Source organism: Vombatus ursinus, unplaced genomic scaffold (genome assembly GCF_900497805.2).
Source record: "Vombatus ursinus unplaced genomic scaffold, bare-nosed wombat genome assembly UNPS02014770.1, whole genome shotgun sequence".
Classification (NCBI taxonomy): Eukaryota; Metazoa; Chordata; class Mammalia; order Diprotodontia; family Vombatidae; genus Vombatus; species Vombatus ursinus.
In genome coordinates this window covers 37,858,846-37,872,522 of record NW_020954548.1, presented here as the reverse complement: position 1 = coordinate 37,872,522, position 13,677 = coordinate 37,858,846, and the positions used below count along the sequence as shown (strand labels likewise).

The 13,677-nt window shown below is 37.4% G+C and overlaps 1 protein-coding gene across 1 annotated transcript in view; it reads right to left on the bottom strand.

Annotated features, from left to right (window-relative positions):
- Nucleotides 1-13,677, bottom strand: part of LMF1 (lipase maturation factor 1) — a 715,571-nt gene that overhangs the window by 355,462 nt on the left and 346,432 nt on the right. Inside the window, exon 5 of the mRNA XM_027862638.1 lies at nt 8,157-8,222. Within this exon, the coding sequence (XP_027718439.1) occupies nt 8,157-8,222 (66 nt within the window). The remainder of the gene's footprint in view (nt 1-8,156; nt 8,223-13,677) is intronic.

The following is a 13,677-nucleotide window of genomic DNA, read 5'->3' as shown; positions in this document are numbered from 1 at the left end:
CTACTCTCCTTTGATTGTCTCATTAGCTCCTATGAATTAAAAATTTTGTCTCTATGCAGTTAATTCCATAATCTCTGTATCTAGCTCTAATCTCTCCTCCTGATCTATAGTTGTGCTCCACTTAAATGACTCCTTTGGATAATCAAATGACATATCCAAAATAGAATTCACTCAGGTTCACAATCTCACAGTAAATCTTGATTTTTCTGTCTCTTTCATTTTCCATATCCAATTAGTTGCCAAGTGTTGTTGATATGTCATATATCTCTTATCCTTCTTTTTTCTTGACGCTACATAACTCTACCCTTGTTCATACTTCAATCACTTCTTTCCTGGGCTATTGCAATAACGTACAATTCATTCTGACTCTTTCCAGCATCTTCTCTCTCGAAATAATCTTTCTAAGACACAGGCATGACCCTGGGCACTATCTGGCTCAAAAATCTTGAGAAGTTCCTTGCTGTCACTTCTAGGATTGAATATAATCTCTTCGGCTTAGTGTTGACAATGCAATCTAGCCCAACTCACTTTTACCAGACTCATTTCACAGTACTCCTTTTATGCCTTCAATTTTCAAACAAATGGGCTTACCGATTGTTCCCCGAGCCTCACACTCCATCTCCCGTCACTGTGAAGTTGTGTACCTCACAGACTCTCACACTCCTCAGCTTCCTTTAAGATTTATTTCACAGTTGGCACCTATGGGAAGGTTTTCCTGATCTTCCTTTTTGAAAAAAGAAAACTATTATTTTCCTCCCCAAATAACACTGTATTTATTTATCTTTATGTTTTATCCCACCAGTAAACTCTAAGTTCCTGGAGGAATGAAGATTTTGATTCTTTTTCCTCTGGTATCCCCAGTGCTAAACACGGTGTCCTGCACGTAGTAGGTATTTAGTAAACATTTACTGAATTTAAATTAACTTACCTCAAGAGTAGCACTGAATTGTAAGGCTTTATATTTCTGTGAGGGGCAGCTAAAAGGTACAGTCGAATTCAAACCTGCCCTCAGACATTTATTAGCTATGTGACTCTGGGCAAGTCACTTCACCCTGTTTGCCTCAGTTTTCTCATCTGTACAATGAGCTGGAAAAGAAAATGGCAAACCACTCCAGTATCTTTGTCAAGAAAACCCCAAAAGGGATCATGAAGACTCATATATGACTGAAGCAACTGAACAACATGTTTCTGTGAACTGGATGAAGAACCAGAAGAATTAGAGTAAATTAAATAAAGTCAATAAATAATTATCTGCACATTTAATTATGCACCTCCTCACTCCACCCCTCAGTACTTTCTCAGCCTCTTATATCTACCCTAACTTACTCTCCCGATTCAATCTCCATTCTATGGTTAGTCAATTCAACTCTACAATGTCCTCAGCTTTTGAATTCCTTTGAGTTCTTGCCTCATTCATCTTGTCAAACCTTAGCGCTGGATAACTCACCATCTGCTTCCTTGGCTCCTACTCACATTCTGATGAATGGAACAGAAGGAAGTCACACAACTGTGCTGACTAGATACATTATAAATTTATGTTATCCAATGTCAATTAGGCCCTCTCCAAAGCAAGATATCTTATTATTCCTCCCTAATTAGTTTTCTCACTCCCCACAGAATCAATTACAGACCTTCTCTTCCCTCCTTCCCCTCCCCTGAAGACTTCACCTATTACCTTACTGAGAAAATCTGAGGCCCTTTGACGTGAACTATTTTCTTCTTCTCCTCATGTCAAAGCTCCTTGAGAGCATCTCCTCCTCTTCTCCTTCCCTCCCTCCCCCCATCCCTACCCTAGTCTTGGACAATGAATTGGCCTTTCTCTTTGTCAAGGCCAAACCCTAGACATATACCCCTGACCCCATCCTCCATGTCTTCTTCAACAGACTGTAACTTCAACCATATCTTCCCTCTTGAATCCTCAACCTCTCCCTATCTACTGGCTTATTCCCTACTACTCTCAAATTCGTTCCCCTATCCTTTTAAAAAAAAAAAAGTTAACTAGGCTCTATCTTCCCCTCAAGCTGTCATCCTTTCTCTCTCTCCTCCCATCTTCAGTCAAACTCCTAGAAAAAGCTATTTGTACTCAATGCCTCCACTTCCTCTCAGTTTACTCACTCCTCAACCCTCTGCAGTCTGGCTTCTGACCTCATCACTCAACTGAAATTGCTCTGTCCGAAGTTACTAATGATCTCTTAATTGCCCAAATGGATGGTCTTGATGTATGGACTGCATCTGACACTGCTGACCTCCTCTTGAATACCCTCTCCTCTCCAGACTTTTTTGACACTAGTCTCTCGAGGTTCTCCTCCCACTCATCTGACCACTTCTCAGTCTCCTGTGCAGCCTTGTCATACCCAAAACTATGAGCTCCAATAAGCCTTTTAACTAGATTGAGGAGGGACTTGTTAACAAAGCTGAACATCCTTTACTCAAAATTGACATCCTTTGAAAAAGAAGTGGGGGCAGAGAGGGCAGTGAGATGTCTCTAGAGGCCCTCACACCTGGCATAGAACTTGGAATGCAAAAGTTATATTGTTGCCTTCAATCCTCAAAGGGAAGAGCTGGAAAGCATACATGGACATTCTAGCGTGGAAACCTGACCAAACCAGAAGTAGTGAGTGGGGCTATCGAGAGTCTTTGGAAGGTTCTGGACTGGCAACTATTGTTTTCTCCCAGAAGACAGAATAAGGAGATATGCTGCTATTCAATTGGGGTAGAGGGAGACTTCTGGGGGAAGCTTAAAGGTAGACTGAGTGCTTTTCATTTTGTCTCTCAGGTTCTATCTGATTATCCAAAACACAAGCAGCAGTTTCTCTGCTAGGAATTTGAGAATCTACCTGGCCATGTGTCAAGGTGATGGCATGGTAAGGCCCAGGAGAAATAATCTGATTCCAGATTGTTTACAGGAATATTCTTATTTTAAAAAAAAAATCTCTAGGATTACTAGTAAGAAAGGCATTTGCAATTGGTTAAAGTTATTTTCAAGTCAATAAGCATTGATTAAACACTTACTATGTACTAGGCACTGTTTGAAGTACTGGAACTACAAATATAAACAAAAGAAATACATTTTAATGGATTTGTATATTTTCTACTGAGATAGATTTGAATAATTAATTAAGCACTTACTATGTGTCAGCATTGCAATAGGTGCTAGGGATATAAATATAAACACAATAATCCCTTCATCTAAGTAATTTACTTTCTAATGGCAGAAACAACAAATACACACACACACACACACACACACACACACAACACAAGAAATTTTCCTTCGGATTTTCTATTTGACTTCATGTTGTATTCCACCTTACCCCAGTAGAAATATTTCATTTTTAGCTTTGTAACCCTAGTAACTAGGATACGGACTTGTACATAATAGGAGTTTAATAAATGTTTAATGAATTGGATTCCTTGAAAGTCCATGTGCCTGTTATTCCTCATTTGGTGCCTTTATCTTACAAAATTGTCTATTTATCAGGGGGGTTCAGCCCACCAGATATCCTATTGTCCACTGATAAAAAGATCCCCAAATAAAAAGAAAAATGGCATTTAACAGGTTCAATTGAAAAACTCAGGCAACTTCTATAGAATTTCTGATAAAGAAATAAAGTAAGGTTTTTCTGAAAGTCTAAGAGTTCTGCTTAGTGACTTTCATATTTCTGGAGGAGGAAAGGAGCCCGTACGATTTTAAAGGAAAGAACATAATGTTCTTAACACATAAATCTAACATAAGGGAGGAGGTGTTAAGTGTCATATATGAGAGGGACAAAGTGCTCTAGGAGCATAGAGGAGGGAGAGGTCCCATTTGATTAAGGGAGGTGAGGGAAGGCTTCTTAGAGGAGGCAGTTATTTGACTCTGCTTTGCTGGGTGGATGAGATGCTGACAGGAAGAGGGACCAGAAACTCAGGAAGGAGCAGTACCTTGGTAGAGAATATAACAGAAACTCAGGTCAGGCTCAGGGGGAAGCATTACAATTTGTTTGAAGCATAGGGTATATAAAAGGGAATAGCAGGAGATAAGACAGTGGGCAGCTAGGTAGCATAGTCAATAAAGCACTGGGTCTGGAGTCAGGAGGACATGAATTCAAATGTGACCTCAGAACCTTACTAGCTGTGTGACCCAGGGCAAGTCACCTAACCCTTCAGTTTCCTCATCTGTAAAGTGAGCTGGAGAAGGAAATGGCAAACTACTCCAGTATCTTTGCTAAGAAAACCCCAAATGGGGCAGACAAACTAATCAACTAAACAGCAACAACAGGAGATAAGGCAAGTTTGGGTCAAATCCTATAGTGGCTTAAAATTGAGACTAGCATAGTTATTGGGTATGGTTAAGGGCAAAGGAAAAGTTCCAGGACTGTCCATATCAGCTCCCTCCTCTGCTGGCTGGAGTTCATAGCCTCCAGAATTCCATGGCCATTATGCCTTTTTCCTTAGACATTTTCCTTCTAGGGCGGCAACTTGAAACAGGGGATATTGATATTACCTCGAAATTAGATGGGGGAAAGGGGTGAGTGACAAAAAGACAAAAGACCAAACCACTCACTACTGCAGCCCTTCTTTCCCTTCCAACTTTCCTCCCCCCCTCAAAAAAAATCAACTATAACCCTCTCTCCACCTCTAGTCCTTATCTACCTCTAATATCCCTTTCCACTGAGGGCAGATCTCCTCTCTACTGTAACGTAGGAAAAATGAATGAATAAATGAAAAAGCACTTATTAAGTCTTTATTATGTGCCAAGTATTGAGGTAAGCCCTGAATGTAGACTTAGGGGACCTGATTTTGAACCCTATCTCTTATACTATTTATATAACTTTAGGCAAATAGTTTCATCTCTTTGGGCCTCAGTTCCTTATCTATAAGAGGAAGTGTCTGAATTAAGTGACCTCTATTGTCCTGAGAGTGTGCCTATAGTTTACTGATGAGAACCATGAAAAGAAATGCTTGTAAACTAAGAAAATCTTCTTCAAAATCTCCTCCCCCTGGATCCTGCACCTTATTCTTCTTTTAGTGTTTAACAAGTGCTTTGTGAAGAAAAGCCCAGAGCAGAGTGTGTCATTCTCATCACAAAGCAGGTTTTAAAGTAAACTAAAAAAGAAAGCAATGAAGGCTTATTATTATTGTTGCCTCAAACTAAGAGCACTTCCTTAACTCACTATATTTTTTGACATAAGAATTTCTCAAAAACAGGAATTTTCAGTAGTATTTTTATAAAAATATAAAACTATCTGATCAAGCACAAGTGTCAAAGATAATTCTCTAAAGCAAAAAGAAAAGGTAATGTTTGGTAATGTTTAGTGATATGGAAAAGAAAACAGAGTACTCTGGTAATATAATGTATACATGTCTATATAATGAAAATATGAGTTAAAATGCATATTACTATCTCAGAAAAGGAGTCTATATTCTTAAGGGGGGAATGACACACATATACAGATTGGTATAATATAAAGTAGGGCATAATGGGAACAAAGGAAAACTCTGGAAGATTTTTAAGAAGGTGAGAAAATACATTTAGCTGAAGAAATTAGGTAGAGTTTTATGTTTTTTATATTTTAGCTCAGCCTTCAAGGTGGGAATTGTGTGAAGGGTAGAGATAAAGAGAGAAAACATTCCAAGTATGAGATGAGCAAAGGTTGCCCCCTTTTTTAAAAGGGAAAAGATGGAGTTGGGGCAGCTAGGTGGCACAGTGGATAGAGCACCAGCCCTCAAGTCAGGAGGACCTGAGTTCAAATCTGGCCTCAGATCAAGTGCTTGACACTTACTAGCTGTGTGACCCTGGGCAAGTCACTTAACCCTGATTGCCTAAAAATAAAAAAAAAAAGACAAGAAAATCAATGGAGTTTGGACATAGAGTGTCTTGTGCAAAGAACAACAATAAGGCTGGTGTTATTTGATTGCAGAGTATGTGGAGGGGAGTAAGGTGTAAGAAAACTATGAAGGTAGGAAGTAGGAAGTTTTTTTTGAATGGGGGTGGTGTGTGTGTGTGTGTGTGTGTGTGTGTGTGTGTGTGTGATGGGGACAGATTTGCACTTTAGGAAGATCAATTTGACAGATGAGTAGAGATTGTACTGGAGTAGGAAGAGAGTTGAGGTAAGTGAGTACAGCTTCAATTCCTGGCAAAAATTTTTAAAACATATTGTTTAATGAGCTGATTACTAAACATATAAAAAGGAAACAGTGATTAACAACAGGTCATACTAGACTGATCACATTTCCTTTTTTTGACAGTGTTACTAGACTGCTAAATTAAGAGCATGTTGCAGAGATAGTTTCCCTAGATTTTAGGAAAAACATTCCACAAAGACTCTCAAGCTTGGTATAGGGACAAGATCCAGAGGTAGATGATAGAATTTAGGGGTACTGGGGACTGTATAATAGCCAGTACCAAAGTATAGTCATTAATGATTTGATGTCAGTGGAAGGAGATGTCTAAATGGAGTAACCCAGGGATCTGTGCTTGGTCTTATGATGTTTAACATTTCTCTCAGTTACCTAGATAAAAGTACAGATGGTCTATTTATTAAATGTGCAAAAGCACAAAATTAAGAGGGGGCACTGATAAATTAGAGAGTGTTTTTAGACAATAACAGTAATCCACGGCCTCAAGATCATGTTTTGTGAGGATTACTTGAACTGCTGCAGATATTTTTCTATCTACAGGCCCTTTTCCTTTTTCTTTGAAATATTTGTAATATAAGCCTAGTAGAGGTATTACTAAGCCAAAAGGTATACACAGTTATTAATGATTTTTTTGGACAGACTTCCAAATCATTTTCCAGAATGGCTGACCCAACCCACAACTTTGTCAACAGTGCCTATATCTTTTTGAAACCCCTTCAACATTTGTCATTGTCCATTTTTGTGATCTTTGAGGATAAGTTGAGGGAAATGGAGTTTCTTAGACTAGAAACTTAAAGTCTTGGGGAGAGTGGGATGATATCTCCCCAAGTATTTGAAGGACTAACACATGAAAGGATTATGCTTGTTCTACTTGGCTTCCAGAGCTAAGCAGAACAAGCATAACTGTAGTCAAGCAAAAGCTGGATGACCATTTGTGTAATGTGCTGAATAGGGAATTCCCGTTCTGGCAGGACTAGACGGCTAATGAAATCCCTTCCAACTCTGAAATTCAGTGATTTCACAAGAATGTTGCTAGCAACAATGAGAATTCTAGTGCTTGTGTGAGTGTGCTCATTCACATTGGAAAGGAGGTTGGAAAGGTTATTTATTTCTTTGTTTTACAGGTGAAGCACCAAGATAGCTAGCTATCTAATTCTTTGGCTATTATATATTCATATAAAATTCAACAGCGCAATTGTGGTAACAAGTATTTAAGATTGCTTGATTGCATCTCTTTTCCTTCCTAAAAGGTGATAGAATCAGAAACCAAAATAAAAATAATTATATTTAACTAGGTAAACGCGACACAAACTCTGAAAAGACAAACAGAAATTCAAAATGGCTTTGGGTATGCTCATCTCTAAATACTATGCATATATTCATTTCTGAACAGTAAAATTTGGGTTTTACAGTACAGTCTTCCATGTGCCTGGAGGACTCTGCTTAATTAAAATTCACATTCATTTTAGCTGAAAGTAATAGCTAGGCGGTATAGTGGATAGAGCACGACACCTGGAATGAGGAAGATCCGAGTTCAAATCTAGCCTCAGACACTAGCTGTATGACCCTGGGCAAGTCACTTAACCCTGTCTGCCTCAGTTTCCTCATCTGCAAAATGATCTGGAGAAGGAAATGGCAAACCACTTCAGCATCTTTGCCAAGAATGGGGTCACAATAAAAAGAAAGAAAAAAAAACAGAACAAAAAAAATTGAACAACAACAAAAACCTCCTGTGCTTGAATTTACCCTGCAATCAATAATCTTTCAAGAGAGTTGCAAGCATGGCTCCCAAATGTGAATACTCTTTGGCTTTGTTTGCTTTGGTGGTTTTGCTTACTCCTGATAAAGTAATCCTAGAAAATACAAATGGAACCCCAGGCAAAGGGAAGAAGCCTCTAAATTTTTCCTGCATAACTACATAACATAGATAGAAAGTCAATGCATCAGATACAGAAAAAGGTCTGGGCAGGATCCTGAAAATTGGGTTTATCACTGTGGCAAACAAACAAGTAAGTCTGTCGTAATTAACTCACCTCATAATGATAGTCCATACAGGTTAGCTCTCTCCAGCATCGATCTCCCCTCACTTTAATCAGGCCCTGCAAAATTAAGAGCAAAATTTAAAATCACTGCTATCTGACTTAAGTAACAGGTGTTAATGACAGAAAAGGACATATGGATTCACATGGATGATTCTTCTCCTTTCTCCCAAACAAGGTAAACCTAAGAAAAAGAAAAAAAAATCTCTCCAGTTTTAAAATAAATCTAACCAAAGGAGATATGACTTGGACTTGCAATTTCATCACATAGGAAATTCTAGGAAGTGAACTTCCTTTACCAATGCAAGTCATCACCTTTTCCGCAACTTTTTTTCTTTTTGGTGAGGCAATAGGGGTTAAGTGACTTGCCCAGGGTCACACAGCTAGTATGTGTCAGATGTCTAAGGCCAGATTTGAACTCAGGTCCTCCTGACTCTACTCTGCAACTTATAAACTCAGAGTAGGACTTCTTAATTTTTTTTATTGTAGCTGGGATGCCTTTGGCAAGCTGGTAAAGTCTATGGACACCTCAGAATAATGTGTTTGGGTGCTTTTTTTTAATAATTCAGAATTGAAGGAAATGCTCATTTTCTATTCGAAGTTAATAAAAGTAAAGATCTATTTTTTCTCCATCCATGTTCATAGACCCTCTGAATAACAACCTGTCTACTTAGAAAGCTGCCTAGAAAATGGAGGGGTTAAGTGACCCATTCAGGGTCAAGTATTTGTCAGAAGTGGGGCTTGAACCCATGTGTTCTGGCTCCTGAAACCAGCCCTCTTCTATCCACTACACCACGATGCCTCTCAAACCTAGTCATTATAAATGGAAATGGGTTTTTCAGCAATGACTTTTCTTTCACACTAAAAGCAAAGTATAAAGACAAAACTAAATGAAAGCCCAGAGATATTTAGCCCAGAGAAAGACTAAAAAAAAAGTGCTAGAAATATGAAATTAAGAAAAATGAACAAAGAAACAACAACAACAACCAGACATAGGCATAACTTCACATGATGTTGCCCTGAAAAAAAGTAGTCTTAGAAGAACATATTTAATATATTATTAACCAGGTCCTGCCACCCCACTATTATGCCTTCACTTGGTCACTTGAGATACAAAGCAGTTGAGCCAAAACATTTATTTCCCTAAGCATCCATCTGCTTATCATCACCAAATAAGAGTCTGAGGATCTAAAACTGGAGGGGGCCTCAGACATCATCTGGTTCAATCCTGTTACTTTACAAAATGAGGAAACTGAGGAACAGAGATCAGGTCATTCAATCAAGTTCACACAGGTAATAAATAACAAAGCTAGGATTTAGACACAGACCCTGACTCCAATTCCAGTGCTCTCTCCCCTTCACCATATTGCTTATTGCATATGCCTGCTAGATTGTAATCTCCTTAAGGACAATGACCATTGTATTTATCTTTGTACATTCCCTGGTGTAGTGTTTTACACAAGGCATACATAAGATAAATAAAGGAATGAATCAAATGAATTCAGAAACATTGTTCCTATGGGAAAATGTCCTTTAATACCGTTTAAGTTAATGTATATTTGAAAAATCAGTTAGGTGTCATCATAACCATGCTCAGCTTTTTAAACATAATTTATTTAAAAGTCTAAGAATTATTAGGATTAAACACAATTCTGAGTATTATATTTCAATGTGGCAAATTTAGGGATAATTATTATCACTGTTATTTCTTTGAATTTCTGTAAATTATACATTTTGTAAAAAGACAACAGAGCATTTCATTATGCTACAGCAATGATAGTAGACTGTGATGAGCACCAACAAGACAGCTATTAATTCCTTTGCTGAACATGTAAAACAAATGATTAACTTTTGGCCTTTTGTTATTGTCACCACATTATCAATTCAGTTTACCAAAAATTATATGCAACAGTTTCTGCCAAAGCTGATTTTTTATATACCTCTCTCCCCACCCACCCTCCTTTAATCAAACAGCATAAGAGAAAATCCAGGTATAAAACTGGAACTAGGTTTACAGGTCTCAACTAGAAAATCTGAAATTAAAGGAAGTAGATGTGGAATGTAGAACAGAGGAAAAAGAACTAAAGTATAATTGGGTTAGCGCCTGGTTCTAATATTTATTAACCCTGTCACTCTGGGCAAGCCACTTAACTTACTGGAGCCTCTGTTACCTCATGTGTAAAATGGGGTTACTAATCCTTGCACTACTTACCTCACTGGTGTGTTAAGAGGAAAAAACTTTTAAAGTGCTACAGAAAGGTGAGCTATTCAGGAAAGTGACGGAGGACTCTGGGTGCAGAATTGACAGACACAATCAGAAATGGTCACTTTGTTGATTTTGCTTCACTTTTTCTTTGTTAACACAGGTAAAATAAAACAAAACAGAAGGTATTGATAGAACCTTAAATGTCAGAAAAAATAAGTATAGATTATTATTCTTTAGAAGTGGTAAACTTGATAAGGATAAAACAATTGTTACTGTATAGCTAAAAATAATATCTTACCCATGGCAGAAAACTTTTAGGATTTTTTCAGAGGGCTTTGAGTGGAAAAGGAAAGATAAGATGGGGAAACTAGTTGATCTCTCAAGGTTCTCACCAGTTTTCACCAGCTTAGTTAGGCTTCAAGTGAACACCAGACAGTAAAATTTTCAAAACAACATCATATACTGAGACAAGTGAGGTTGTGATGGTGTCTGCCCATTTTCTTGGCCAATGCACTGAACATTCTTTGTGCAAATCTGATGCTTTGGAGATCACTTTTATTCTCTTTTGGTAAATTCCAGATTCAAAGACTCCATTTGGATGTCAGAAGGTGACTGTTCTCATTGCTGACACTAAAAGCTTTGCCTGAGATCTGAAAATCCAGCTGCATTATGTGTCTGCTATATAGAGGCCAGGGCTTCTCTGACTAGACACTCTGAAAAATGCAGGAAGTATAATGGAATTCAGCTAAACCCTTCTTAGCCATCATGGTATCTTCAGGGCTAACAGTATCTAGAACCAATTAAGACCAAAAGATAGTAAACATACTTTCTTAAATAAAGAAGTTTTTCATATAAGGGAGAGGGGAGGATTCTAATAAAACATTTTCATGATTCAATCTCTTAATAAAATAAAACGAAAAAAACTGAATTTAAAGATTATTTTACACCTAAAAAAGGATTCATAGGTTACATAGTAATAATCCCTGACAAATCTACAAACATAGCTGGGAAAATGAAGCTACTAGGTTCATTTTGTGACAGTTACAGTCTGAGCAAGCCACTTGTATTAGTAAAACTCAGTTTCTCTGTGAGGCTACAATCCATCCATAAAATGATAGAACTGAGCTAGATGATCTTGAAGGTCCTTTTCAACTTTAAAACTTATGATTACAGGATGTTAGGGTAGGTTTTTTCACACACGTACACAAAACTCACCTTAAAATAAAAATGAGGGGTGCAGTGCAACTTAAGAACACAATTTAGAAAAGAGAAAGGAAGGTGGTAAGTGCTTTTAAATAAAAAAAAGGTACTAATTACCACATTCTATCATTGGCTGTGCAATTAACAGGAACAGAGACTGACTGGCATTTATGTTTTTCAAGGTTCAAGAGAATGAGATTTCCAAACCAGTGGGTTTCTTTTCTGGATCGTAGTTCTATCAGTATTACATTTCTTTGTTTAAGCAACCAAGAGGAAAAAAGGAATCAATCGTCCACAGCAGGAAAGACACCTGGCCAAAGATGAGGCTGCTAACAGAGAGATGTGTAATCAAGCAGCGGCAGCCTGAAGGTATGTGCCTGGGTCCTATGCTGGGCTTTGAAGTATGCTTAAAAGGGCTCTGATTAGAATCACAGTCATCAAACTGAAGAAAGCTCCACTAGTCAAAAGACCAAGCCAGGCCCTTTGCTCTGTATACAATTATAGTACATTTCCCCACCTGCCAGCCCTATCTGGACTATAGTGTTTCATGCAATTTTCAAAGAAAAAATTATTTTGATAAATTGCACTTATTAGGAATGCTTCTGACTAAACTCTAACTTCCTATATTAGAGACAGGCCAAGGTAGTGTGGAAAGAGCAGGGGACTTGGTTGGGGTCAAGAGAACTAGGTTTCGATCCTACCTGACAATTTGCTGGTTGTGTGATCGTGAGCAAATATGTGGACTTCTGAGAGTCTGTTTCCTTATCTGTAAAAGGGGGGGCAACAATTGTGGCACTCTTATCTCACAGGGTTTTTGAGGGAAAAGTGTTTTGAAAACTGTAATTACAGTGTTGTAATTCACACTTTAGAAATGTGAGTTATCATTTTGACTATTCTAGTGTCTGTTCCTAAAAAAAAAAGTGTGTACATATATACACATATACGCGCGCACACACACACATACACACGCACACATATATATATATATATACACACACATACATACACACATATATATTTTGTTATAAATCAATTCAATTTAGAAAATGCTTATTAAGGGCCTATTTTATTCAAAGTGCTCCATAAGTAAGTTAAATATAGGACAAATCCAGCTAAGAAAACATGATATCATATGAAGAGTAAGAAGTTAGGAATCAGGAAACCTAACTTAAACCTAACTCTAGTTTCAGCTCTGTCATGAACTAACTGTGTAACTTTGAAAGTCACTGACTCTTTTGTAGCCTCAGTTTCCCTATCTATAAAGTGAATGAGGTTCTACTACACATCTAACATTTTATAATTCTCTAACATTTAGTATGTGCTTCCATTCTTAGGTATAGATTAAAAAGCAATCAAATACTCACTTTAAAAAAGAACCCTATATCACTGCTAATGAAATCATTTAAAGCCTAATGTAAGGCTAAATAATACTCTATCCAGATAGAGGCTGTCCTTTTGAATATAGGCCATATACCTAAAATAAAATTTCTCTGAAAGTAAAAACTGTGTGTATGTACACTACAAAAACAAAACAAAACTACAGAGTTCTTATTATAAGGTAGAGTAAGGGGATGTGGACGGCAAAAGCATGGCTTAAATACAAATCAATTACACACATATCTCAGGATTGATAACAATAACAACAAAAATAATGCAAAGGATAGCTGGCATTTATATAGCACTTTGGAGTCTACAAAATGGTTTGCATACATTGTTTCATGGTCTCGTTCCTAAAATGAGTTTTAGAATCTGGCTCCTGGACTAGAAGACCTCTGAAATCACTTCTATCTCTAAGACTCTATGATTCTGTAGCTCAGATTAGAGTTTAGGTTAATTTCCAAGAAATGAAGAAGACATTCATCACTTACTGCAGTATTCATTTAAGATTAACAAAAAATAAATAAATAAGTACAGGTTGAGTGTTCCTGAAGACAAATAATTATCTTCCTTTTCTTTCACTCTAAAGAAAACAAAAAAAAGCAAATTTCAGGAAGCAAAAATCATCTTTCTTATATTATTGTCAAAAACATCTAATTCACTGAAAGAAGGCAAGTCCAGAAACAATTATTTTATCAATTTTTTTAAAGGCAGTATGCTCATTAGTATTTC